A 26,695-nucleotide genomic window follows, 5' to 3' on the forward strand; every position below is an offset into this window, starting at 1 on the left:
AATTCTGGGAGTTGAAGTCCGGACATCTTCAAGTTGCCAAGGTTGAGAAACACTGGTCTACAGGCTTTTCAGTTGCAAGGCAATGAATGCCAAGTTCACACCAGTGCAGATAACACAAGCCAGATTGCAGAGAGAAGACAAGCCATGAAACTTGAAGAACTTCTGGCGTAGGTGCTGATATTTGCCGTCCTTCTCCTTCAGAAGTTGGTAAGCCTCTCGCTGACCCGAATGTCCCACTTCCTGTCCGAGCCCATGCTCTCTTTCAATCTCTTGCATCTTAAACATGGTCTCGGTGGTGACTTGCGACAACCAGAAGGCATTTGTGGCAAACAAAATGAGGCAAATAGAAAAGAGCGCGATCTATAAGGAAGAAACAAAGTATTATGAACACTTTTGTATTCCAGTTTTCACTTTTGTATTCCAATTCCAATTGATATTTTTGGGAGTCTTTTTATTTAGGTTTTAGAGTCACATTCTTATTTCTAGGAAAAACGAAAGGGGAGTTGATGAGCCTGGTTTTCCTAATTTTTTAAGAGTCAATTAGCTACATAGTCCAAAAAGAATGAATGAAAATGATGTATATATTTTAAATTAACTTCCCACCAATTTTCCTCCACAATTCTGTGAAGTAAGTTGCTGACAGAATGTGATTGGCTTAAAGATAGAGTCAGCTTTCCAATTCTTCTTCTTCATCATCATCATCATCATCATCATCATCATCATCTTTTAACTTATGGGGTCCATAATCCCTTGCGGGGTGGATTCTGAACAACTAAATGGAGCTAGCAGAGAATTTATTAGCTGGATGCCCTTCCTGTTGCCAGTGCGGAGTTTTTTTTCAGCAGATACATTCTCATTGTGCCCAGAGAGAGAAATATCTGCTTCTACCTAGGATTGAACTCACATCCTCCTGATTGTGAGGTGAGAGCTCCACCTCTAGGCCACCACTCCAGTCAGCATTACACCCTATTTATTCTATATACATTAAGGCAGGGGTCTCTATCCTTGGCAACTTTAAGATTTGTGGACTTCAAGTCCCAGAGTTCTTCAGCCAGCAAAGGTGCCAAGGTGGCGCAGTGGTTAGGGTGCAGTACTGCAGGCCACTTCAGCTGACTGCTATCTGCAGTTCAGCGGTTCAAATCTCACTGGCTCAAAGGTTGACTCAGCCTTCCATCCTTCCGAGGTGGGTAAAATGAGGACCCGGATTGTTGTTGGGGGCAATATGCTGACTCTGTAAACTGCTTAGAGAGGGCTGAAAGCCCTATGAAGCGGTATATAAGTCTAACTGCTATTGCTATTGCTAACTCTGGAAGTTGAAGTCCACAAATCTTAAAGTTGCCAAGGTTGGAAACCCCTGTATTAAGGGAACTAGTGCAATATGAATGCTAGCTTTTCTATGCCTAGGATTAGCTCCAACAAAACACCAGGGCTTCAGAAATATTGCAAAATCTGCTGGCCAGCAGAGTTGTACAGTTGTCAGTCATTTGTGTTGACATTTGTGCTCAGTAACACAGATTATTTCTCAGATTGTGGTAAAAAATTAAGGGGAGGAATCGTAGGTTTTCAGCAATGTTTCAACTAATTCTTTAAGGACATTATCAGATAAATATGTGGTTCACATACTCTCACATAATATCTGTATGCTTACTCCAAGATTTCTATTTCATTTCTTCAAAACAAGAAACTTTTGGGGAGCTAAACGCAATGATTTTCTAGATAAAGTCTGCAAAAAAGCAGAAGAAAATGATAGCATAGCTTAGTATCTTTTTCAACCACTATGATCCTATCATTGTTTTGTTGATCTTGAGTACAATTAGCTGCCAATAAGGTGATTACATGACCACTCGAAACAGGTTTTTCCAGTGCTGAACAACATTCAGATGCTTCCCTGATATACTCATGTGTAACGAACAGGGAAGTAGATTTATACTGACCCTTTTTTTACTGTGAATGGTGTAAAAAGAGAGAGAAAGTCCCCGGGGATGGCTTCCAGCATGAGTCTAAAAGCTCAGAAGAATTAATCTCTGGTCTCAGTGACCAATCCAGATTGGATTGTGAAATAAATTAATTTAACCTCCCACCACTCACTAAATACTTTTAAAGCCCCAGGCAATTATTCTGCTTCATGTCCCAGCCTCATGTATTTTCTTAGTCAAAAGTTCTTCTTAGAGGAAAAGATATAAATAAAACCTGGATCTTTTGAGGCAGCTCTACAGTTGTACTTTGAAAGCCCCCACCTTACCTGCCCTTAAGAATTTCTCTCCAGAATTCAGATGTGCTAGACAAGAATCTGGTTTGGTTGGCTTTAGATTAGCATGTTGCATGAACACAGCCACTGAAGCTGTAAATTTAGGGTTACGACTTAGTATGTATTATGTGAATCCAGTTAATTGTGATTAATTCAGTAAACTTTGCTCAAATAATAACATCACAGTCCTTTCAGTGTTCTTACTCTTGTTGTGTTCTTAGCATGACAGGGAAGGCTGCTTTACAAGAAATAAAAACATTTATTTATTTATTGCATTCTATATTTGAAACATATGCCCAGAATGACTTAGGAAGATCTTGTAATGTAGCATATATTATCCTGGGATCTACTCTGCACACCAAAATTACACTAAACAAGAAATTACAGTAAGGCTCAAGTACCCACTCAATTTCCCCAGAGGTGGGAATGGTGACGAAATGAAAAAGCATTACATGCTAAATATTGTAATGTCTTTCTGTAGTAAAATACTACAAAATATATGTTAATTCGGTAGAATTTTCAGTTAGTTGATAAATTATAATAAAGGGCTTTATGGCATCTTAAAGACAAACAAATTTATTATAGCATATGCTCATTAAAGGCATATTTAAAGTGCCCCAAAATATTCTGCTGCAAAGGTTATACATAACTATCCCTTTAATTATTCATTAATGTATTACAAAGCATTTTACACAAATCTTTGCTTTTCTTCTGAAATATAGCTTTGAAAGTGGGAGTAAAGATGCAGGGAATGAACAAATATGATAGTGTTCTAAATACATCCTCTCTGAGTTGGAATATTCTAGAAGATTTAGAAATGTAATACAGAGAGAGAGTGAGAAAGCAGAATTGCAATCCTAAACCAGTTTATTCAGAAGCCAACTAAATACAGACAAATAGGGACCTATTCAGTTTGAGATATTGTATTATCTCTGTTCATCCTTAATGTCTCTATGTCACTATCATTCTGCTTACCAAATCCTTTAACTAAGAAGGCTGCTAACAGTTCGTCTCATATGGACATTTGTATACAGATGTAAAGCATTCTGAAACTAAAATTGCTACCCAGAGAAGCAAGCATCAATGCCTTTCCCCATCAGTAGCTATAACTTGTGTAGCTACAGAATTGAATGCTAAGAAGTAATTATGGCTTGTCTGTATGACCTGTAATGTAAATATATTTACCAGTATATGCCATTATGACTATATTTAATCTGAAGCAGTTGGGAAGAACATGGAAGAATATACATGAAAAAGGATCAGAGCATTAAAATTATATAGAAAAAAAGGGATTTAGTAGGCGCTATTAAATAGGAGATAATGGAAGTCTTCTAAGAGATCTAATTTGAACAGTGAAACTGCCAGGTCAATACAGCCAAGAATATATTTTTTTAAAGAATAAGACAACCTCTTTCAACCTCAGATATGTTAGGGAGTTTGAATGCTGATAATATGACAAGCTCAAGGCATTTTCAGAATATGCCCATATACTTTCTGCCTGCACATCTGCCCTGAATGTAAAACTTCAGGGTTTTAGATCATTAATTGCTACTTACCTGAACGGTTTCTCTGGTGCTCAGAAGTTCCCACGGATGGTACGCAGCAAATATGGCAAGATTAAGCATTGTGCAGCCAAGTAAGGTGTAGAAATAGAAGGGAAACAATTTGCTCTGTACCAGGCCAAAGGTGTGCCGGCTCACACTTCGGAAAAGAACAAAACCTAGAGACAAGGGAAGCGTTACGTGGGAAAACACACCTTTTCCCTTAAGTAGTGGAAGGCGAGTTCAGATTTCTACATAAAAATTGGGCATTGGACTTTCATACAGCTAACTGTTCTGACCCCCCTCGACCCACACCAACACACTCCGAGCCAAAGATAAGTTATGGCATTTAATTAACAGACAGACAGGTCCTTGGCAGCAAACCGGCACAGATAAGCCGTGGCAGCAATCCAGCCTGCCAAGCTCACAATAATGTTCTCCGACATTAGTTCCTGTGTTGACTTCTGCAAAAGGGGCGTGTGCACAAGCAGTCCTTTTATAGTCTGGAGAGGAGCCTTATTACCACCAGCTGAGTGCAATTACCTCCTGTAATTGCATAATTGTTCCTGACGCCTAGTAGCTCTTCGATGGCGTGCATCCAGGAACAACTCACTACTGGCTTCCGGCTCACTCTCCCTTGTCTCCTCCCCACTGGTCCAAGGCTCAGGCGCCTCCTGGTGGCCAACCAGCCTCTCTGCGCCCTGCTCGGAGTCGGAACCCTGTCCAGGGTCCTCTACATCCTCTAGAGCTGACTCAGAGGGCCCCTCGCTGTCGGAGTCTGGTGGCAGCTCCAACGGCACCTGCTGGGCCACAACAGCTAACTAAGAAAACAATAGAACGATGTTGGTAGCAGTGGACGGAGCTGGAAGTCTAAGAGTGTTGAAGGGTACTGGGTTCAGAAAAACCACGTTAGAGGAAGGCACCGGCAAATTTGGAAAACATGGACGTTTCTCTCCTTCCAACACGTCCTTCCTTTAACCCAGCTTTTGAAATACAGAAAAACATTCTAAACAAGCTCCCCTCCTGCTCCACAGACATACCTGCGATGAATGTCACCCATATCTGCATTCCCCAGGCTGTAGAGAGGAGAAAAAGCTGGGTGATCCTGATGAGGCCACTTGGCTCAGCGTCCATCAGCATCTCTGAAGCAAGATTCCTAGGGAAGAAAAGGGGTGAGAAGAGGGAAGAACAAGGAGGGTGGGTGATCTAAGACTTGGTCTTAGCCATATTGCTAAGTCCCTGATAATTGCTCGAAATGCCTGATATGGTACCAACAATCCTGTGATGGAAAACATACCAAAAGTATGTTTACCTTTGTATAGGCCCTGAATTGTATATGTATAGATAAATGACTTTAAAAAAAAGTACAGTAATTGTTTTGCTATCCATTTTGATTAATTACTGCAATTTGTTTCTTCATGTCAAATCCTCAAACATGTACCAATGTTACTTCTGACAGTGTTATCAAGATGCATCTCATTTTGCTAATGGACGTATAAATCATGGGAACCAGTCATATTTTTGCTATACCGAATGTCTAAACCTGAGGACCCAGATTGTTGGGGGCAATATGCTGACTCTCTGTAAACCGCTTAGAGAGGCCTGAAGGCCTATGAAGCGGTATATAAGTCTACTGCTATTGCTAATATATTGCTAAACCAGTGTTTCTCAACCTTGTCAACTTGGAATATCCCTAGTGAACTCGAGGTCAGAGTAGAATCTCAAGGCTCATCCTAGAGCAGTGTTTCTCAACCTTGTCAACTTGAAGATGTCCGGACTTCAACTCCCAGAATTCCCCAGCCAGCATTCGCTGGCTGGGGAATTCTGGGAGTTGAAGTCCAGACATCTTCAAGTTGCCAAGGTTGAGAAACACTGGTCTAAACATTAATCTCCCTCTCAAAGAACCTCCACTGCCAGATAGTTGAAAAGGGCGGCAGGCAGGCAGAGATAAGAGTTGGGAAGTTAAGCAAGCAGGCGCCAGGCAGAAGTCGCTTGCTAAATCCTGCCTGCTCCTCTGGCAGCAGCCTGAATTGCCAAGAGCCCGCCTGCTGCCACACACCTCCCAGCGGCCAGTAAGATCCCACAGATTGGGCACCACGCGAATGCCCGCTGGCTTGCGCCTGGCTCCTCCGGAGCTTCTTTCCCGGGGCAGAGAAATCAGGACACGGAGATTGAAGGCAAAGCAAGAGGATCGAATCCAGCAGCCCCGCTTTCCTAGCCATCTCTCCTCCTCCTCCTCCTCCCCGTTGCCGTCACCCTCCCGCAGGCAGATTTTGGCCCAGACCAGCCGACGGGGAGGAAGGGAGGAAGGGACAAGGTTCAAGGCCAACTCGGGAAGGGAGACCTTCCGCGCTGAGCCCAAAGGGGCAACTCCGCGCACGAGCCTCGCCCGGAACCCCGAAAGGCCGGAGACGGCGGGACTCCCGTGCGCTCCCCCACCTCCAGCACAAGCAGCGCAGACGCGGCTCTCTTCCCTGCGCTGCCTCGGAAAGGGAGCCCCCCCAAGCCCCGCCGCCCCAGCCGCGGCTCCTCCCGCGATCACCCACCTCCGCCGCCTCTTCGCTGCGGCGCCTCGGGGAGCAGCTTTGCCCCCCCCGGTCCTTAGCAGGTAAGCCCCGCCCTCTGCCTTCAGAAGGGGAGGCGTCATGAAGGGAGGCGTGGCCGCGGCCGGCCACGCCCCTTTGTTTGCACATAGCCTGGCGGCTAAGCCCCGCCCCTGCCCCGCTGTCTGGGTTGAGTCAGGAGACCCTCAGCAGAGCCGGGTGATGGACGGGAAGAAGAGGGTCCCCACGGTAAAGGAGCCGCGGGGGTGTGTGTGGAGAGGGAGACCCCCAAGGACAGGGAGGCAGGACGGGCTGGAAGGGCTGCCCCGGAGCCCTTCGCTCCCCCTCTTCGATCGGGGCACATCTTTCCCCACGCCTCCTTTAAGCACCGCAGCCTTTCCGCTCCGTCTTTTCCCGCATGGAAAGCCCCAAGTGCCGATCCTGAATCAGGGCGCAAAACCCGGAGTGCTGAATGACACGCCGTCCCCAGCAAGAAACTCTGCGGACTCGGTCTGCAAACAGACGTCTAGTGGATCTCTGGTTACCCTATTGCTGCCTGTCCCCTTCTTAACGTCTCTGGAGAGTCTCCGTCCTCCAGGCTGTCCCAAAGGGGCTTTTTTCAAGGGGCAACTGGACTTCCTGGTTTTTCTTTGAAGGTGTTTCCCTTCCCATCCAAGAAGCTTCTTCAGTTCTGGCTGGATGGTGGGGAATGGAAGGATTTATACTCCTTGCAGGCAGCTGGATCTTTGCACTCTCTTAGCAAGTGGTTAAGGTCACCTGGAGGTTTATCTGTGTCACCTGAGCAGTACAAATGGATGGGGAGCCTTCTTGGAACTGTTGAAAGGACTGTGTGGTAGACTGGAGATAGATGATGTCGTATCCCTCCCCCCCTGTTGAGAGAGGGCTGTCCAGTTTTGACATAGATGGGCTCTTTGACCCCTCTTTCAAACCAGTAATTATCTCTGTCCAAAATATGGACTTTGTTGTCTTTGTCTGTTAAATGCAGATGGACTGCTGAATCTAGTCCTGATGGGTTTGTTCTCCTACGTTGTGCCACATGTTTATGAAGTGGTTGTTTCGTTTCCCAAGATGTACAGGTCTGCACATGGCTCACTGCATTCTACTGCATGTACCACATTGCTCAATCTGTGTCTTGGGGTGGACAAGGTTCTGTCTTAGTGTATTTAGTGCACGTATGTTATGTTGACTGAAGATCCTCCTGAGCTTTTCAGGTATGCCGCAAGAGATGGAATGACAACATTGCTTCATTTTTTGCTCTCATCCTCTGTTATGGAGGAGCTCCTCCGTAGAGTCTTTTTTGAGCTTTGATGAAGTCCCACTTGGGATAGCCACACGTTCTGAGTGCTTCCTTGATGTGTTTGCGTTCTTTTTCTTTCCCATCTTTGCTGGTAGGCAGGTCTACATTGGGGAAACGAAACAACCACTTCATAAACACGTGGCACAACACAGGAGAACAAACCCATCAGGACTAGATTCAGCAGTCCATCTGCATTTAAAAGACACAGGGCACACCTTGGAAGACAGCAAAGTCCATATTTTGGACAGAGATAATTACTGGTTTGAAAGAGGGGTCAAAGAGCCCATCTATGTCAAAACTGGACAGCCCTCTCTCAACAGAGGGGGAGGGATACGACATCTTGTATCTCTACCACACAGTCCTTTCAACAGTTCCAAGAAGGCTCCCCATCCATTTGTACTGCTCAGGTGACACAGATAAACCTCCAGGTGACCTTAACCACTTGCTAAAAGAATGCAAATATCCAGCTGTCTGCAAGGAGTATAAATCCTTCCATTCCCCACCATCCAGCCAGAACTGAAGAAGCTTCTTGGATGAGAAGGGAAACATCTTCAAGGTAAAACCAGAAAGTTCAGTTGCCTCTTGAAAAAAAACACCTTTGGGTGTCCCCTTCTTAGCTTGGGGAGCCAAGAAGAGACACTGGCATTTCAAATTCACTGGGCTCGCTCCTGTAGGATGGCTCAGAAGCTAAAGCACAGGCTATCCTCATACAAAACAGTTCCAAGATTTTGAATGCCCTCAATTGGTCCTCTCCCAATACTATTCCTATACTCCCATGATGCTGTTGTTAGCTTTCAGTTTTGGAATAATGAGTGAGGAACTAGGTAATACCTACCTCACACCCTTGGATGGATGCTAGCATTCTAGGAAGTATAATCTCAAGAGAGTGGATTTTAAATTGATAAAATTGATTTCTACTTCACAAAAGACAATTGTAAATTGAGATAATTGTAAATTGAGAAGTTAACCTTGTGAGATATAGAAAGGGACAAGGCAAGGATGCCCCTCATTATTCATCTTAGCTCTGCAAGTATGGTATTGAATAAACACATAAGATGATGGAAAAAAAATGCTGGAGTGAGGATTAAAAGTGGAATATATAAATTAAGGGTGCTTGCTGATATTTGATGATAATTTTGAAAAATTATTTGGAAGAAATGGAAATACAGAAAAAAATAAAGGATTTGGTGCATTGATTAATTGGATTTAAAATTAATGAGAAAACGAAGATATTAATTAACGTGAGGGTGGAGGAGCAAAATGCTGTTTTAACATTTAGAAAAAAAGTAAAATACTTGATATTAGTATGATTAACATGAATTGCATATTATTTTAGGCCTATAATCAAATTAAGTAGGACATGCTAAGATGGAAAAAATTACAATTGTCATTGTTGGAAGGAGTTTCTGTGATAAAAATGAATGACACTTGGCTTGACCCTTTAAGCAAAACCAAAAGTTACACATCATCTAGGTTTGTATGGCAAGGGAACAAGACAAAGTTAAATATAAAATGTGCTACAAAGAAACAATGAGAATCATCACTGCCTGGTTAGAAAGTATATTTTGCAGTCTGCTACTCAGTTTGAATGACAGAATGGGTGCTGCTGCTGAGAAATAAGATAATTTTATTTATTTATTTATTTATTTATTTATTTATTTATTTATTTATTTATTTATTTATTTATTTATTTATTTTTGGTTGATCTTCACCAGATCCTTTTTTTAAAATTAAATTTATTTTTTTATTTTATCAATCTCATAACTGTTATTAATAATATGTATTTATAACAATTTTTCCCTACAGTTGACAATATACTTGAAGATTGCTTTTTTAACATCCCATAGATCCATCTTATCTTACAACGGTCCTACTTCTTCTTCCCTCCCTCCCTCTTTCCTTCCCTCGTTTCTTCTCTCCTACTCCCCTTCCTTCCCTCCTTCCTTCCCTCCCTCCTTCCCCTTCCCTCCTTCTCTCCTTCCCTCCTTCCTTCCCTCCTTCCTTCCTTCCCTCCTTTCTTTTCTTCTCTCCTTCCTTTCCCCCTTCCTTTCCTCCTTCCTTCCCCCTTCCTTCTCTCCTACATTCCCTCCTTCCTTCCCTCCTTTCTTCTCTCCTTCTCTCCTTCCTTCTTCCTTCCCTCCTTGCTTCCCTCCCTCCTTCCCTCCCTCCTTCCTACCCCCTTCTCTTTCTTCTCTCCTTCCTTCAGAAATAAGATAATTTTAGAGGACCTGAGGTTTGGATTGCACCAGTGGTGGGATTCAATTCTTTTTACTACGGGTTCTGTGGGCGTGGCTTGGTGGGTGTGGCTTGGTGGGCATGGCAGGGGAAGGTTACTGCAAAATCCCCATTCCCTCCCAATCAGCTGGGACTTGGGAGGCAGAGAATAGATGGGGTTGGGGCCAACCAGAAATGGTATTTACCGGCTGTCCCAACTACTTAAAATTTCTGCTACAGGTTCTGCAGAACTGGTCAGAACACCTCTGGATGGCACAATATTCTATGGTAGAATAAAGTTAATGTTAATGTAGATCCAAAATTCACAGCATTAGAAGTGCCATATTGAGAACATGGAATAAACCCAGATTGTGCCAAAAATGCCTTTAAGGGTCTCAGCATAAGAAGCATTTTATGTAAAAGGATTAGCCAGCAAAGAAGGATAGTTAGCATTTAGGGAGCTATTAGAAAAAGAACATGGAGAATATAAGATGAAATCAATAAATCAGTTGACTGGATCTAACTTTCAGTGGTTTTCATATGCACAGTTAAGAGAAATATTTAAGGCAGATAAGAGGACATTTGGAATTGAATAGCACAAGAGCAAATTTGAAATTGAATTATGTACAAATAATGAACATGTAATTGCTGAAATGTTAAACTTGTTGAAATTTGAAGAACAGGTAAAGAGTATATGATAAGGGTCAAACATAAAGGGTCATTTTATCATGCCTGGTGGACTTGTAAAATAGCTAGAAAATTCTGAGTTCATATACATACAATGATATGAAGAATTTTAAATATTAATATTAATAACTTCGTTGGGACAAAGAGTTAGATAAACAGCTTGAAAAGAATTATGGAACACTGTTTTTATAAACACCATGTTAACTGCTGTGAGATTATTATGGTATACGCACCCTGAACAGTATTTCAGAAAGACCGAAATACACCCACAATGGAGGAATGATTGATGAAGACGACAGAATGAACAATGGCAACATTTACTTGTCTGATTAGAGAAAGGGCAACAACCACATTTATTAGTGACTGGAAGCATCTTACGGGACTTTTTGCTGAAAAGAAAACATGAACTAGTGATTTATGGGTTTGATGACTAGAAAGGGTAGACTATGGAAAGAAGGAAATTATTTTGGAATCTTAGGTGGGGGGGGGTAAATATAAATGCAAGATCAGAAGCTATTTCTTTATCACCTTTTCTCTTCTCCCCTTATTTTCCATTTTTTCACATTTTTTAACTTTTTATTTCAAAATTTGTATTGTTTTTATTCTCATACATTTTCTCTAACAAAAATTATGTATGTATGTATGTATGTATGTATGTATTTATTTATTTATTTATTTATTTAGTGTCACAACCCCTGGTATGCCCAAATATGGGAGGAAGCAGACTGCTTCCATTCTTTGTCTATCGGCTCGTCACAAGAGACCATCACGACAGAAAGCCATTATTTTTATTGTTGCCTTTGTTACATTTGTGTTGCATTTGTGCTGATAAATAAAGGGAGACTAGTATAGATCTATTTCAAGCTATTTAGCTCTCATCAGCTAGCCATACCCTTACTGGGATTTGTAATACAGCACAGGTTCAAATCCCAGTAAGGGTATGGCTAGCTGATGAGAGCTAAATAGCTTGAAATAGATCTATATTAGTCTCCCTTTATTTATTTATATTATATATATATGAATGGTTTCAGAGGGTCCATCCAATTGTGTATACCTTCCCAAGAGTAGTTAATCACAGAGAAAGTTAAAAGGAAAATACAATATGTAACTAAATAATACATGTTTAGGTTCAACAAGGGTTAAAATAATTTTTAAAAGTGAAATTAAAGTATTGTGCCCTACGTAATTATTCCTCTAATGTTCTCAGTGAAATTCTTAACAGTGGAATGTATGTGAGATATAGCCAGCTAATAAACAGAAGCTATGGGTTAAATATATTTTGTCAATAATTGAAGATCCTAGTTCATTCAGACCAACTCTACAGGGGCTAATGGGAAGGGATGGGCATTTGCAAGTATAGCCTGATTGTTTCTACCATAGTCAGGAAGTGATTCATGTTGTCCTTTTAAAGGAACAAGCACCTTGTGCTGGTCTTCCAAAATAAAGGATTTGGAAGAAGGCTGGGCTCCATTTTCAAGCCCCAGTTTTCTGCACCAGGTTGCTCTCATATATTTGCTTCTGCTTCTAAATTAAGCTCTCTGTTTCTCTGTCTTAGAGGTCAGTTACAATGACACGTGCCAAGGATGAACAGAATCCCATCAACTCTCCTAACTGGTGCTTAGCTCGGGCCAGGAGCCCAGCATCGGCAGTAGGTATCTTGTTGGACTACAAGGGTGTAGCAAGGAAATAGTGTTTGTGTTTTGCTCAAGAGACATGAGGGGTAAATATTTACTCCTTCAACATAAAGCCTGCCAAATGGACAAGTAACCCATGCATCGCTATGGCCAGACCTCTGAGCATCCAGTCTCACTTAAGCTCTTGAAATCAGAACGATTTGAATTGTTTATCTTGTGAGGGGAGGTGGAGGCTTTAATATCCTGGATCTGATTTTATACCATTTTATACTCAGATTACTCTTATTACAAAGTAAAAGTAAAAGTAAGCAAGTAAAAGTGTTCACAGACTGCAACTAGTCCAGAATGCAGCCGCATGAGCGATATTGGGTGTACCTAGGTACACCCACGTCACACCGATCCTCCGCGAGCTGCACTGGCTACCTATTGGTCTCTGGACGCAATTCAAGGTGTTGGTTATTACCTTTAAAGCCCTACATGGCTTAGGGCCAGCGTACCTGCGAGACCACCTACTGCCACATTCCTCCCAACGGCCGGTGAGATCCCACATGGTGGGCCTCCTTCGGATGCCGTCAACCAGACAACGTCAGTTGGCGGCTCCCCAGAGGAGGGCCTTCTCTGTGGCTGCTCCGACCCTTTGGAATCAGCTACCCCCAAAGATCCGGACCATACCCACTCTGATGGCCTTCAGGAAAGCCGTTAAAACCTGGCTGTTCTGGCAGGCCTGGGGCTGTTGACCTCACTGTTGAGATCCAGCCCCGATCGTAACGACTGTATGCGTGTTGATTTTAACATGTTTTTATTGTCATTTTTTTATTATTCTTTTTTTTTCTTTCGATGTAAGCCGCCCGGAGTCCTTTGGGATTGGGCGGCCTATAAATCGATTTAATTAATTAATTAATTAATTGCAACCCAAAATAAGTGTATTGTTTTATAGGATGCATGAGCTTAAGAAGTATGCTAATGGTGGAGTCAACATGCAAATGTTCGTCTGTGTAGAATCCAAATGGACATGATGGCATGTAGCCTATTAGAAGAAGGGCCTATGAAGGCAACTCTGATCTTATGGGTGCCCTTGTTGGAGACTGCGATGGCTGGGGAATTCTGGGAATAGAAATCTATATATCTTCAAGTTGCCAAGGTTGAGAAATACTGGTAGTGCTCTGTGCAGCTGAGAATTGAGCTGCAGCTCATGAAAATTTATACTTTATACCTTTTAATGGAATATGTTAGTCAAAATAGACTCCTGATTGTTTACCCTCTGACTTCTGAAATTCTGACAGAGGATGATCCAGTTCTTTTGAAGAGAATTGGATCATCCACTGTCAGAATTCCAGAAGTCTTTCTTTTGCAGGCAGAGCAATAAAGAGAACACTGATCTTAGGTTTTTTTTTTTTTTAAAAAAAGGTAATATTCCCAAACAGGCATGAATGAAAGAAGTATGGGTAAAGAAATACAGTTTATGAGAAGGGGTTTTGTTGAAAGTAAGCAGCTTATGCCATAAGAGTCCTCACCTTTGGAGACCTCGTTGCTTTATTTGGAACTGAGTGATGGGAATTTTCTTTTCCAGGTGGAGTTTGCTGGGTTGGAGCCACAAGGTAGGTGACATGGTCCTTTTTGAGCTTTTGCTAAATCTACCAATTTATTTATTTAAAATATTTATATTATAACTGAAAAAGAGGTAGGGAGGAGCTACGTCGTGATGTTACAACATGCGGTCTCGATACTCTGAGACCGCCGTTGATACGTTTGCTGCTGGGGGGTCCATTGAGACCTAAACCGTCCTATAGAGATGGTGATCAGGAAGACAAAGCCTTGCTGGTCTCAGGGATATCGCAAAATCCCTGATAGACCCAAGGGAAGTGCTTCAAGCCCACGGTAAACAGGCAGCCCCTAGGCTGATGAAACCGGGACGCTCCGGAAGGAAGGAAGTGAAAAGAGAAGTGAGTCCATCTGGTGAGGTATTTTTTATATTTTGCTAAAGACTGCCCAAAGAAATGCTTCTTTAAAGCCAAATTAGATCCTTAAACAAAAGAACTCGGCCCAGCCATTAATTCAGATACCCGACTTCTTCACTGCCCTCCTTGAATTTACTCTCACTTGAATTCTTAATGTCTTGTCTTCTGTTGGGAGTTACCAATCCACACTCACTAGAAAGGGATGTTTATTGCCCCTTAGAGATGAAATAGATCCCAGTTCCTTCTTTTGCCGGGCAGGATTCTTCCTCAAAATGCTTGAGCAATAATAACTGCTAAAGCAAAAGATTTCCAAGTAGTGTCTGGGATTAATTCTCCAAGTAGACGTGAAGATGAAGCTCAGCGTTTTCATTTTTTAGAATTAAGGCTTGCTATTAATAACAGGCTTACTTAAAAAAGAACTAGAGTGGTACTTTTGTGAAGCCTTTTCAATTTTCAGTATTTTTGCATAAATATGAACTAAAATGTGACCTATTCTCCACATAAGTCTTAAAACTAAAGAACCCAATTAAATGAGTCAGAAACATTGAACTTGTTCATTTATCTAGTGAGGAAAAAGATCCAAAGCTACACATTTGTGTGTGGCAAAAGTATGTGAATCATTGTCTCTCTTGTAGCTTCAATTCCAGAGTTCCAATTGGTACTGAAAAATGATGTGGAGCTTATCAGAGCACAGCTCCTTGCTCAAACAGAGGTATGTAGCTGGCATAAACCTGGAGATCTTGTTATCTTGGTATCATAATTGACGTTAACCCCATTTGTGCCAAATTTTCTTTGCAGGCTTTTCAAGCACTGAGCCATTCAATTACTTTGTTAGAGCAAGAGAGCAACTATCAGCAGGGTAGGATCAATGCACTGGAAGGTGAGAAATAAGAATACCGCTCTGTTTTTGTGGATTTTCAAGTCCCATCATATCTGCTTTAAAGGCATTTAAGGCATTCCCTCCCCCTGCATTTAAATTTCTGCGGGGAAAGAGGATCTCTGGAGCATTAATCGTATAGAAATGTCTGTATGCAAAATTCCATAGAGACCTTGGTTTCTTATGAATTTTTGACTCTTCTGGTTATGAAAACATAGCAGATGCAAGATTGATAGGTTACATAATCCCCACCCCTTAGCAGCTTGCAGAAGCAATAGCAATAGCAGTTAGACTTATATACCGCTTCATAGGGCTTTCAACCCTCTCTAAGCAGTTTACAGAGTCAGCATATTGCCCCCAACAACAATCCGGGTCCTCATTTCACCCACCTCGGAAGGATGGAAGGCTGAGTCAACCCTGAGCCGGTGAGATTTGAACAGCCGAACTGCAGATAGCAATCAGCTGAAGTAGCCTGCAGTGCTGCATTTAACCACTGCAGAGCCACCTCGGCTCAGAATTAGAGGAAATGGAAGACATTTTCTAACATCTTCAATGCAGCTCAGTCTGGAAGAATTTTAAGGAGGTTATATCTTAGAATCCCTGTTTTGAGTGCCATTTTAAGAATTGTACAGGAGCATCTGCGTAGAATTAGGACTGGTAAACCAAGAATGCAGAGTACCATCCCTATCTCTCCATTACTGAAGAACATGTCATATCTCCCATCGTTCCAGAGGAAGTAAAATTTGCTGCCCACTTACCCCATGGAGAGATGTTTGATGAGCTAATACAGAAAAAAGTCCAAGAGCTTTTGAAAACGATGACCAAGGAAGTGGAAGGGCTCCAGAATTCCATGGTCCAGAAACAAAGTTCAGTGGAGAATCTATCTCAAGATGTCCTTGAGAGGTAGGAGAAAGCTGAGTGGGCAGAAAAAGAAATAAGCTCTTTCTTGTGGATTTTGGATAGGTAGAAAAATGGCTAAGATAGACTTTGTCTCTACAATTTTTACTATAATTGTCTTTCCACTCCTCTTGTGACTGAAGAAGTCTCGGGTAATAAACTGGTGTAGAAGCCAAAGGCTAGAGGACAATAATAGTGAGTTTTTATGTTTTTGCTTAATAATAATAATCTTAGGATTTGAATTTCCAGGGCTATATTGTAAAGCTTCCTGTCCTGTTTCTTCTTCCCCTGGCAGCAAAAAAATCCTTTGGGAAGAGTTGGAATCAGTTCAGGCTGAACTGCGGCGCATCCATCAAAAACTGAGTAAGTAGCTACTAGTTTTATTTCCTTGCAATATTTTGTTCATACTCACTTCCAACATGCGGTTCTTTTCTACCTGTATTTGCCCATTTATCATACGTTCAGTATTGTCATGGCTCTCCAAATCTTCTGAATTTTTCTCTGCAATAGACTCTTAACCACCATCCCGTCAATTTGAAGGCAAATTCAACTTCCTTTGTAAAAAGACAATATCTCCTTCAAATTGGAGAACTCTGAAGATGTCAGAATTCCAGATGCCCAAACTAGCTTAGAACTCTAACCTTACCTGGAAAACTTCCACTTGAATACTAAGCAAGTTGAAATTTGATCAATTTTTGAGTCAGGTCAATATTAGCCTCCTGAGTTTCTATCTTGATCATTTAACTCTCATTGAAGCACAGAGAAATGTGGGTGTGGGTGTGTGTCCCCAGTCAGCTAGGGCTGGACACGTTCTATATGCATCCATGCTATTGTCAGCATTTAGCTCAATTTTTCTTCCTCCTGCTGAAAAGGTTGTTCACATACCCTGGAAATTTGTAGGATTCACTTTGTACCTACTTACAGACAAAGACTTAAAGCCACAAAACCAATAATTAAATCAGTGAGGACTTGGACCGAGGAGGCAAAGTTAGGAATAGGAATAGGAATAAGTTTATTTATAGGCCGCCCTTTTCCCTGAGGGGACTCAGGGCGGCTAACAACTTATAGGGAGGGGGATACAAACAGTAACATATAACATAACACATAATTAAAAGTAAACAACATTCATTCAACATTTGGGTGGGGGTGGATCAAATCTTTACCCCCAGGCCTGGCGGGATAGCCAGTTCTTGAGGGCTGCGCGGAAGGTCTGAAGGGTGGTGAGGGTACGAATCTCCACGGGGAGATCGTTCCACAGGGTCGGAGCTGCCACTGAAAAGGCTCTCCTCCGCGTAGTGGCCAGCCGGCACTGACTGGCAGATGGCACTCGGAGTTAAAGCTACAGTTGAAAGTTATTAAAGTTGAAAGTTGAAAAGTTGACTACACTCGCTGGAATATTTTTGAAGAAACCTTTGCAGACTTGGATGAACTGTTCATATGTCAGCTTCTGTGAAGACCTTTGTGTACCGACCAGGAACTTGTGAATATACAGTAACAATTAACCTTGGTGTCAGCACCTCTCCATTTAGTAATTAGGAAAGAAGACCATGAGACTCCATTTGTAGGAAATCAAATGTACTTTTACTAATTAAAAATGGTTAAAGAGCGGTTGCGTAGCGAAGTCTGGTTAATTAGGCGCGAAAGCAGTTGATATATAGAATAGCCCATTCCACACCCCCTGGCATCATAGGCCTAGTCCAATCATAAGTCCTTCAAGTGTCAGGTGTGAGATAACTTCAAAAGACATCACGAAGATGGAATGTCGGTGCCGTTAGTCTAAGCGGGAAAACCCCCACGCATGCGTAGTACGTCCATCCAAAGATCTCCAGAATCTTCCTCCAGCACAATAAGTAACCCCACCCCAATACTATGCCCTCCCTCCCCGTTTCAATGGCAGCTGAAGCAACAGCAAAGCAGAAGCTGACACTTGGTTTGCAGCTAAACTGAAGCGGTTACGTCATTCCAAAGAGGAAACTTACAGAAAATGTGGTAGAATGCTGTACAATCAAGCCAGAAATGTATTAACAAGGGAATCAAAAAGAAGCTGGTCTGAAAAGCTAAAGAATTAGTTCTTAAGAATTGAATCAGCAAACATGTGGAAAACTCTTATAAATATCACCGGTTATGGCAAACCTCCTTTCCAGACTGAAGGACATCAACATCTGGCAGATGACCTGAATGTATTTTACTGCAGGTTTGAAAGGAAACTACAGCCACCTATCTCCACAACCCCTATCCCAGACACACCAACAAACCTCCTACAACTGACCCCATCCCATTGGGTTCACAACCCCTGGCGATCACAGAAAAGGAAGTGCAAGATCTATTTCACAGACAGAAGCCAGAAAGAGCATCAGGCCCAGACAAGATGACTCCTTCTTGCTTAAAAGTCTGTGCTGACCAATTGGCCCCCATCTTCACCCAAATCTTCAATAAATCCCTAGAGATGTGCTACGCTCCTTCCTGCTTCAAACACTCTACTATAACCTCAGTGCCGAAGAAGCCCACCATCAAGGAACTGAATGACTACAGACCAGCTGCTCTAACATCTGTAGTTATGAAAACCTTTGAAAGGCTAGTGATGTCCCACTTGAAAACCATCACAGATCCTCTGTTAGATCCCCTGCAATTTACATACCGAGCAAATAGATCGACAGATGATGCTCGGCACTACATCCTACAATATCTTGAATCTCCAAAGATCTATGCAAGGATCCTCTTTGTAGACTTCAGTTCAGCATTCAATACCTTCATACTAGACATTCTTCTAACTAAAATAAATCAGCTAGCGGTACCTGAACAAACTTGTAAGTGGATCACAAGCTTCCTAACAGACAGGAAGCAGCAGGTGAAGCTAGGCAAAATCACACCAGATACCTGTATAATTAGCACAGGAACCCACCCACCCCCGGGGCTGTGTGCTCTCTCCACTTCTCTCTCTATACCAATGACTGCATCTCAAATGATCCATCTGTTAACACTACTGAAGTTTGCAGATGATACAACAGGGATTGGTCTCATTGGAGACAATGATGAAACCGCATACAGACGGGAGGTTGAACAACTAGCCTCGTGGTGTGACCGGAACACACTCAAAACCGTAGAAATGGTGGAGGACTTTAGGAGAAACTCTACCATACTACCACCTCCTACAATATTAGACAACACAGTATCAACAGTAGCAGGGGGTGGGTTCCTGCCAATTCTAACCTCTTCTATAGAAGAGGTTCCGCAAATCTACCATGCCATTTAGAACCGGTTCCAGCTCCCTCCCCCCGCCCATCCACACCAGGCTTGCCCCGCCCACGACTCACTGATTGGCTGGCTCACTAATCGCCCCGCCCGCCTCTAAGAGTCCTATATAAACCTTAAAGTCTTAAAGCTGTCAAGTTTGAACACCCCTGGTTTTTTTTTCCTAAAGGGTTAGGGGTGCAAGGGTCTGGTAACTTGACAGCTTTAAAACTTGCGTGTGTCAAATGCCAGAGTTCCTGAGCCAACATGGCTGGAGGAGGAATTCTGGGAGATGAAGTCCACAAGTCTTAAAGCTGTCAAGTTTGAACACCTCTGGGGTTTTTTTTTCCTAAAGGGTTAGGTGTGCAAGAGTCTTGTAACTTGATAGCTTTAAGACTTGCATGTTTCAAATGCCAGAGTTTCTGAGCCAACATTTGGTTGCTAACCAAGAGCATTGTTAAGTGAGCTTCACCACATTTTACAAGTTGGCCATGCCCACCCAGTCACATGACTACCAAGCCACTCCCACTTGGTCACATGGCTGGCAAGCCACTCCCATCCAGTCACATGGCCACACCCACAGAAGAGGTTCTAAAAAATTTTGAAACCCACCACTGAACAGTAGAGATCTTCAAATTTCTAGGTTCTGTCATATCTCAAGACCTAAAATGGACACCTAACATCAAAAATATCATCAAAAAAGCACAAGAAAGAATGTTCTTTCTGCACCAACTCAGAAAGCTCAAACTGCCCAAGGAGCAGCTAATCCAGTTCTACAGAGGAATGATTGAGTCTGTCATCTGCACCTCCATCACTGTCTGGTTTGGTTCTGCAACCCAACAAGACAGACGGAGACTTCAACAGAGAATAAGAACTGCAGAAAAAAACAATTACTGCCAACCTGCCTTCCATTGAGGACCTGCACACTGCATGAGTCAAAAAGAGGGCTGTGAAAATGTTTACCCCTCGCATCCTGGACATAAATTGTTTCAACTCCTACCCTCAAAACAACGCTAAGACCAGAGATATTTTTACTAGGTCCCAGAGAACTTTAAGAAAGAGGATACCTATTTGATTATACATGTAACTACAGCAACAAGAATCATATTTGCCCAAAATTGGAAATTAAATAAGCTACCAACAAATGAAGAGATAGTGAAAAAGATATTAGATTGTGCAGAGATGAACAGGTTGACAATGAAAATAAAGGATAAAGAAGAATCAGAGTACTTCAAGACATGGGGAAGATTTTATGATTGGCTAGAGAAAGGAAACCAGAAAAGAAAATAGGGAGAAGATATAGAACCCAGATGATGCACTGTTAAATGGAAAACGGGGGGAGGAAGGGGAAATCAGAAAAGAAAATATTAAATATATAAGTATGTTTACAAGAGCGAGACACAAAGGGGGGGGAAATATAATTAGGATAGATTAGCAAAGATAAGGGAACAAGAAGAGATACCAATTATATTTGGGTTTGCCAAAATACCATCCCAAGGAAACATAAACTGAGACCCGAAAGAGAACCTATAATGATAGAAAAGAAAGAGAAAGAGGAGGAGAGAATGAAAGGAAGATGGGGGAAAGAAGAAAGAGGTAAGGAGAGGAAGATGGAAGGGAGAGGAAGAGAAGGAGAGAGGGTGGGTAGGGGGAGAGGAAGAGTAGGAGTAGGAGAAAGGGAAGGGAAGGGAAGAAGGAAGGGAAAGGAGAGCAGGAAGGAAGAAAGTAGAGAAGGGAGGGAGGGAGAAAAGAAAGGGAAAATAAGGTGGTGTTACAACAGGAGGAAGGGATGGTAAACAAAGCAACCCAAACTGTATATTATAACCTATAAAATGAAATAACAAATGTATAAGAATGATAAATGTAAAGAAGAAAAATAATTATGTGAATGTATACTTAAAATGGTATGTAAGAGAATAAAAAAAAATTCTGGAAAAAAAGAATTCTATTCTATTCTATGTCTGAATATCTAACCTCACCAGTGCATTGATGAGCCAAGGTGGCGCAGTGGTTAAATGCAGCACTGCAGGCTACTGCTAGATCAGCAGGTCAGCGGTCAGCGGTTCAAATCTCACCGGCTCAGGGTTGACTCAGCCTTCCATCCTTTCGAGGTGGGTAAAATGAGGACCCAGATTGTTGGGGGCAATATGCTGACTCTCTGTAAACCGCTTAGAGAGGCCTGAAAGGCCTATGAAGCGGTATATAAGTCTACTGCTATTGCTATTGCTATTGCTATGATCAGTGTATCAGTACACTGATTATGTTATCTAGTTGGGTAATGAAACATCTGCAAGCAAACAACTTTGCTCAGAAAACATCAAGAACTCCACATGTTAAGTGTCAGATATAGTCCCCTCTGTTCTCCTTTTTGGTGATAAATATGCCCTTTGTTATTGCTTTTGCTCCTTTATCTGCTAAGGAAGATATAAATAATGATGCGAGTATTGTCTGCTGAAGGCAAGGTCTTAAAGGAAACGTTTGCAGCAGAGCCAGAGGCTAAGAGGAGGCCATGTGTGCCTGGTGCTTCACAGAAGCTAGAAGACGTTAGAAGTTGGAGTTTAAAAGATGACGATGGGCGTAGTCCTGATTGGGATCCTGATTGGGGGTGTTCTTGGCTCTTATCTTAGAGGACCAGGAGGTTGATATCACTAGAAACCTTGTCAGCATTAAGAAAATGCAAGAGAATCAAATGAAATACACCAAGGTAAGTTCCTCCACTCAGTTTCACTCTTGAGTTGGAGTCCTCATGAGAAGAGTATAATATATCCCTGTCTATATTAGCAATTTTTCTAGGAACCATTATTTAACTGTACATATTCTTTATCAATTAAAAAACTCAGCTCATTGCACTTTAAAATAAATCTCTCTCACCCGCTTGCCCATAAGGTAGTTGTCTGACAGAATATATATTTTAGGAAATTTCTCCCCTGACTTTTGCCGCACAATAAGGTGGGATTTATCAGAAACATCAGAAACAGGAGGCAGAAGGAGAAAAGGGTTTGCTAGTCCAGAGGGTTGTTTTCCTTCTGCCAATCCTACTCCTGAATCCTAATCAGTTGTTGTGGAGGGAAGCAGCCAGGGGAGAAGTGGGCACAAGAGAGGTAATGATAGCAATAGGAGTTAGACTTATATACCGCTTCATAGGGCTTTCAGCCCTCTCTAAGCGGTTTACAGAGTCAGCATATCGCCCACAACAGTCTGGATCCTCATTTCACCCACCTCGGAAGGATGGAAGGCTGAGTCAACCTTGAGCCGGTGAGATTAGAACTGCCGAACTGCAGATAGCAGTCAGCTGAAGTGGCCTGCAGTACTGCACTCTAACCACTGTGCCACCTCGGCTCTAAGGAATCTAAGGAGATGTCATATTGGCACATCTGGGAAAAGCTGAATCTGAAAGTTCCCAGGTTTCCTCCACCCAGCAGAAAATCCAAGACTCTTCCCCTGCACCCACATGTCCATCACATGGCCCAATCAATGCACACTGTCCCAACTGGAGGTGCCTTTCAGTCATGCCATTCCGGGTGGAGGCTGAATGTCCTTGGCTCTCAGAGAAAGGAATGTTGTTTTGGCTAGATATCCCTTCAACTCCATGCAATCCCTCCTCCCAGTTTCCCACAGCACTAAGGGTGGCAGTCCTGAAGATTCAAAGAAAAAGATGACAGGAGGTCTGATTACACAACTCCCTGTCTTGTGCAATCTTGTGTAAACAGGTTGCATGGTCTTGTGTAGTCTGTGTACCTAAGCCTTCTATTCTATTCTATTCTATCCTATCCTATTCTATTCTATTTATTAAATTTATAGGCCTCCCAATCCCGAAGGACTCCGGGCGGCTTACAGAAATAAAATTTTAAGAAAAAGGTTAAAAAGGCAAACAGAAGAGAACAGATTAAAAGAAACACACCATGCACCCAGTCTAAGTGGGGCTGGACCTTGGTCAAGAGGTCAACAGCCCCAGGCCTGCCGGAATAGCCAGGTTTTAATAGCTTTTCGGAAGGCCATGAGAGTGGGAAGGGTCCGGATCTCTGGGGATAGTTCATTCCATAGGGCCGGAGCGGCAACAGAGAAGGCCCTCCTCCGAGGAACCGCCAGCCAACATTGTCTAGCTGATGGCACCTGGAGAAGGCCCACCCTGTGCGATCTTATCGGTCTTAGGGAGGTGTGCGGCAGAAGACGGTCTCGTAGATATCCGGGTCCTGAGCCATGTAGGGCTTTAAACCAGCACCTTGAATCGTGCTCAGAGACCAATAGGAAGCCAGTGCAGCTCGCGGAGGATAGGTGTAGTATGGGTGTACCTTGGTACACCCAATATCGCTCGCACGGCTGCATTCTGGACTAATTGTAGTCTCCAAACACTTTTCAGGGGCAGCCCCAAGTAGAGAGCAAGCCTTGGATTTGGGCTGATCTAGGCACTGTTTCAACAATTCATCCAGAGTTTTCTAGGAGAGCTCCCTCCTGGATATCCACCGTAGGCTGTTTTGCACCCCAATGGATTTATTTGACATTTGATTTTCCTCTAGTTCCTGACCAAGCTGAGGGGCAAAGTCCCGGATGATGCTCTAGAAGAGAAAGATCATAAACCAGGGCCTGAAGAGCTGAATGAAATCTGGTAAGAACAGCTTCTTGGGAGCTCTTGCTGGCTTTCTTCCTGTCTCAGTTAGCGGAAGGAATTTTTTGAATTTGACATCTTTCCCTTCATTGGACGTGGTATCAGGCACCTTCTTCCATTTTGTGGGATGTTGGAATAGGAATCTTTGAGGCTTGAATTTTCTGCACCAGGATGGTCAACCTTCTAAAGCTGTGCCACATCTTTCCTATTAGTACAGTGGTTCCCAAACTTGGCAACTTTAAGACTTGTGGACTTCAACTCCCAGAATTCTGTGAGTTGAAGTCCACAAGTCTTAAAGTTGCCAAGTTTGGGAACCACTGTATTAGTAGATATAGTTGATTCAAATTTGAGTCTAAGGAAATGCTTGTATTCCGCACTATTATCTCTGGAAATAAAAGGATAGCATGTTTGGATCCATTATAAATAAAGAAAAAATAAATAAATCTATATAATTGCTCCTACGTTGTTTTGGATCTCTGAGAATGAAGTTGTAAAATGAGATCCACCAGGTGAGGGTTCCAGAGGTGCACTTTCATCCTGCACAATTAACTTTTAATATTATCAAAGGATGCAAGGAAATATTGTTTCTGTCTCTTTCCTTTGGTAGCAGGAGAGCCACAAAGGGAATCATAAGGTTTTCTTCTGATACAGGTCAGCTGTCAACACTTTACGCAACTCTATTATGAACAACAGCACATGGAGTGAGAAGAGGAATTCTTCAAGAATGAAAGGTGAGTAGGCCTAGTTACTCCACCTCTGAACAGAAGCATACAGGAATGGATCATAGGCATGCATGGAAAACTAGGCCTGCTTCCCAATCTTTGGGATTCAGAATAATATGCAGTGTGTTTTCTCAAACTTCCCATCCCAGGTAATTAAGTACAAGCATCAAAGTCCCAAATAACTGGAAATTATAGGCAGCCCAATTTTATCACTTCTGGAGTTAATTTGGAGTGCATGGTTGGGCTGTGTGAAGTTACCCACCAGAGAAAAACTAATATACATAATTTCTCTAAAATATTCCTCTGGGGTGAATATGTCAGCCCTTCCAGGCAGGAAACAAAACTATCAGTATTAATACTACTTTTTGGTAAGGTTACAGCAACAGAATTCTGTAAGTCTGAAGGATCTCCCCTTTCCCCTTCCTTTACTTTCCAGAGAATTAGAGGGGTTCTCTTCTGAGACATTTCCTCTATTCCAACCACTGCTTTGGACTCAAGAGTTCATTTATCAGACTGTGATGCAGGCGGTTTCCTTTTTCCCTTGTCTTCCAAGATTATTCTGACATCCCATAACAGAACCACATATCCGTGGCAAGATTTGCTTGGTCTCAGCCGAGCGCGGTGGGACAAAATGGGAAACTGTGTTTTCTAATTTGCCTGCCTCCTAACGTGACCTTTCTGAAAGCAGGGGAGAACTTAAGATAAATAAATGAAGGGTAAGATGTGCTCAACTCCTCCAGAAATCTCTCTCTGGGACTTCTTTACAGATCGTGGGAGCCGACAACAGCCAAAAACTAATTTCTTTGATTCCAATTTCTCTGACTCTGCTCTCCATCAGCACCGCCGTAGCAGCTCAAAGCACAGTTCCTAGAAGGGAAAGGTGAGCCCCCCCCTTTTTTTTCTCTTGCTCCTCGCATTCGAGAGCAGGGCTACCCTGAAATTCTCAACACAGATTACATAGAAGACTACACAGAATTTTCTCTCACCTTTTTTCATCCTTTCTGGGTCAAAAGACACAGAAAAGACACGACACTGTTAGTAGAAGAAGCAAGACATTTTGGGGTTTGGGAAGGGTGGGGTAAAAGTAAAGAGTAATATTCATGCTAGCAGTCGAAAGAAATGGTAACATTGCCAAGTATCTTCATTTTGTTCCTGAATTTTGGGTAGCTACTCTTGGAGACAACAATAGTGGAGCAAGACCTTGTTCATTTGGTTGTAAACTGCCCATTTCCAGTATAAAAGCACACAGACCCCTTTCCACTCATACACCTACCTATATATCAGGCAACCTAATGGTGTCTTTCTTAGGTATGGATGGAGAATCAAGAAGAAAGAAGCTGGATCATCTTTGGAGCTGAATTTTTGACAATGCAGATAAAATTAAACCAAACTGCTTGGAAGACACTAGTTTTTGTCATCACTGTGATAGAAAGCTGCCTTAGATTAAGTCAGATCATAGATCTATTCTAGAATAATTTGATTTCATTGATTGATTTGATTTATTTAGCTTGTATGCCGCCCTACTCCCGGAAGACTCAGGGCGGCTAACAATAAGAAGGGAAGGGGGTACAAAAATAAAAACAACAATTAAAAATTCAGCAACAGTCATAACATCGGATGGGGCTGGATAGTTCAACAGCCTCAGGCCTGCCAGAACAGCCAGTGTCGGACAATTACTGGGAATCAATTCCTGTTACTTTGGCACCCAATATAGTCCCATCTACAGAAACGTGCCATGTAATTCAGCTAATAACCCTCCCCCATTTATTTATTAAATATCAGTACAAATAGCAATTATCTGGCAAAAACAGTATAAAGCAGGCAGAAAAAGGCATTTTCATCATTTATTAACATTATCATAATGAAATGACACAGAACTTTCCCAGAGAAAAACAATACTGTACGAAATTAGCACTGACAAAGGAGTGGATTTTGTATATTGGTGCTTTAATCTTTTTTGAAACATAGCAGCAACAGAATAGAGATGGAAAATAGAACACCAATGATTCCCCCCTCTGTATTGTATGAGCAGGATATAACCAACACCAAGTAAATGGAAAATATTACATTTTACAGGACAGATGGCAAGAACTATGGGAAAGGGACAGGAAAATAACTTTGTCAATACCGTATAAGGAAAACCTATATAAGATGTTTTATAGGTGGCACATTCCACCCACAAGAATCACCAAAATGTTTAGTAATTCATCGCCAAATTG

The 26,695-nt window shown here is 42.3% G+C and overlaps 2 protein-coding genes across 4 annotated transcripts; one reads left to right on the plus strand and one right to left on the minus strand.

Moving 5' to 3' along the window:
• TMEM205 (transmembrane protein 205) lies at positions 1 to 6,415 on the minus strand. Of its 2 annotated transcripts, none has more exons than XM_032208548.1 (4): positions 6,336 to 6,415; positions 4,830 to 4,945; positions 3,805 to 3,968; positions 1 to 360 (listed from the first exon to the last, which is right to left on the minus strand). In XM_032208548.1, exons 2-4 carry the CDS (start codon positions 4,927 to 4,929, stop codon positions 58 to 60), a joined length of 567 nt encoding a protein of 188 aa, XP_032064439.1. In that variant the 5' UTR covers positions 4,930 to 4,945; positions 6,336 to 6,415; the 3' UTR covers positions 1 to 57. The 2 variants fall into 2 exon arrangements, with proteins under 2 accessions (XP_032064439.1, XP_032064440.1); XM_032208549.1 differs by lacking the exon at positions 6,336 to 6,415 and adding an exon at positions 6,229 to 6,328.
• CCDC159 (coiled-coil domain containing 159) lies at positions 6,311 to 26,024 on the plus strand. Of its 2 annotated transcripts, none has more exons than XM_032208547.1 (12): positions 6,311 to 6,397; positions 12,107 to 12,199; positions 13,756 to 13,783; positions 14,779 to 14,855; positions 14,942 to 15,023; positions 15,752 to 15,923; positions 16,213 to 16,280; positions 21,776 to 21,852; positions 23,666 to 23,754; positions 24,406 to 24,485; positions 25,244 to 25,356; positions 25,785 to 26,024. In XM_032208547.1, the coding sequence occupies exons 2-11, from the start codon at positions 12,119 to 12,121 to the stop codon at positions 25,345 to 25,347; spliced, it is 858 nt and encodes a 285-aa protein (XP_032064438.1). In that variant the 5' UTR covers positions 6,311 to 6,397; positions 12,107 to 12,118; the 3' UTR covers positions 25,348 to 25,356; positions 25,785 to 26,024. The 2 variants fall into 2 exon arrangements, with proteins under 2 accessions (XP_032064438.1, XP_032064437.1); XM_032208546.1 differs by lacking the exon at positions 6,311 to 6,397 and adding an exon at positions 6,492 to 6,581.
• Positions 26,025 to 26,695: the final 671 nt, after the last annotated feature.

This window comes from Thamnophis elegans, chromosome 2 (assembly GCF_009769535.1).
Source record: "Thamnophis elegans isolate rThaEle1 chromosome 2, rThaEle1.pri, whole genome shotgun sequence".
Lineage (NCBI taxonomy): Eukaryota > Metazoa > Chordata > Lepidosauria > Squamata > Colubridae > Thamnophis > Thamnophis elegans.

Bases quoted from the DNA above. Each gene is read 5' to 3' on its own strand.
- TMEM205 (XM_032208548.1), bottom strand. From the start codon at position 4,929: ATGCTGATGGACGCTGAGCCAAGTGGCCTCATCAGGATCACCCAGCTT. The intron at 3,969-4,829 runs GTATGTCTGTGG...CCTTGTCTCTAG, and splicing joins ATGGGTGACATTCATCGCAG to GTTTTGTTCTTTTCCGAAGT. The intron at 361-3,804 runs GTAAGTAGCAAT...TCTTCCTTATAG, and splicing joins GCACCAGAGAAACCGTTCAG to ATCGCGCTCTTTTCTATTTG.
- CCDC159 (XM_032208546.1), top strand. From the start codon at position 6,555: ATGGACGGGAAGAAGAGGGTCCCCACG. The intron at 16,281-21,775 runs GTAAGTAGCTAC...CTCTTATCTTAG, and splicing joins GCGCATCCATCAAAAACTGA to AGGACCAGGAGGTTGATATC. The intron at 24,486-25,243 runs GTGAGTAGGCCT...ACTTCTTTACAG, and splicing joins GAATTCTTCAAGAATGAAAG to ATCGTGGGAGCCGACAACAG.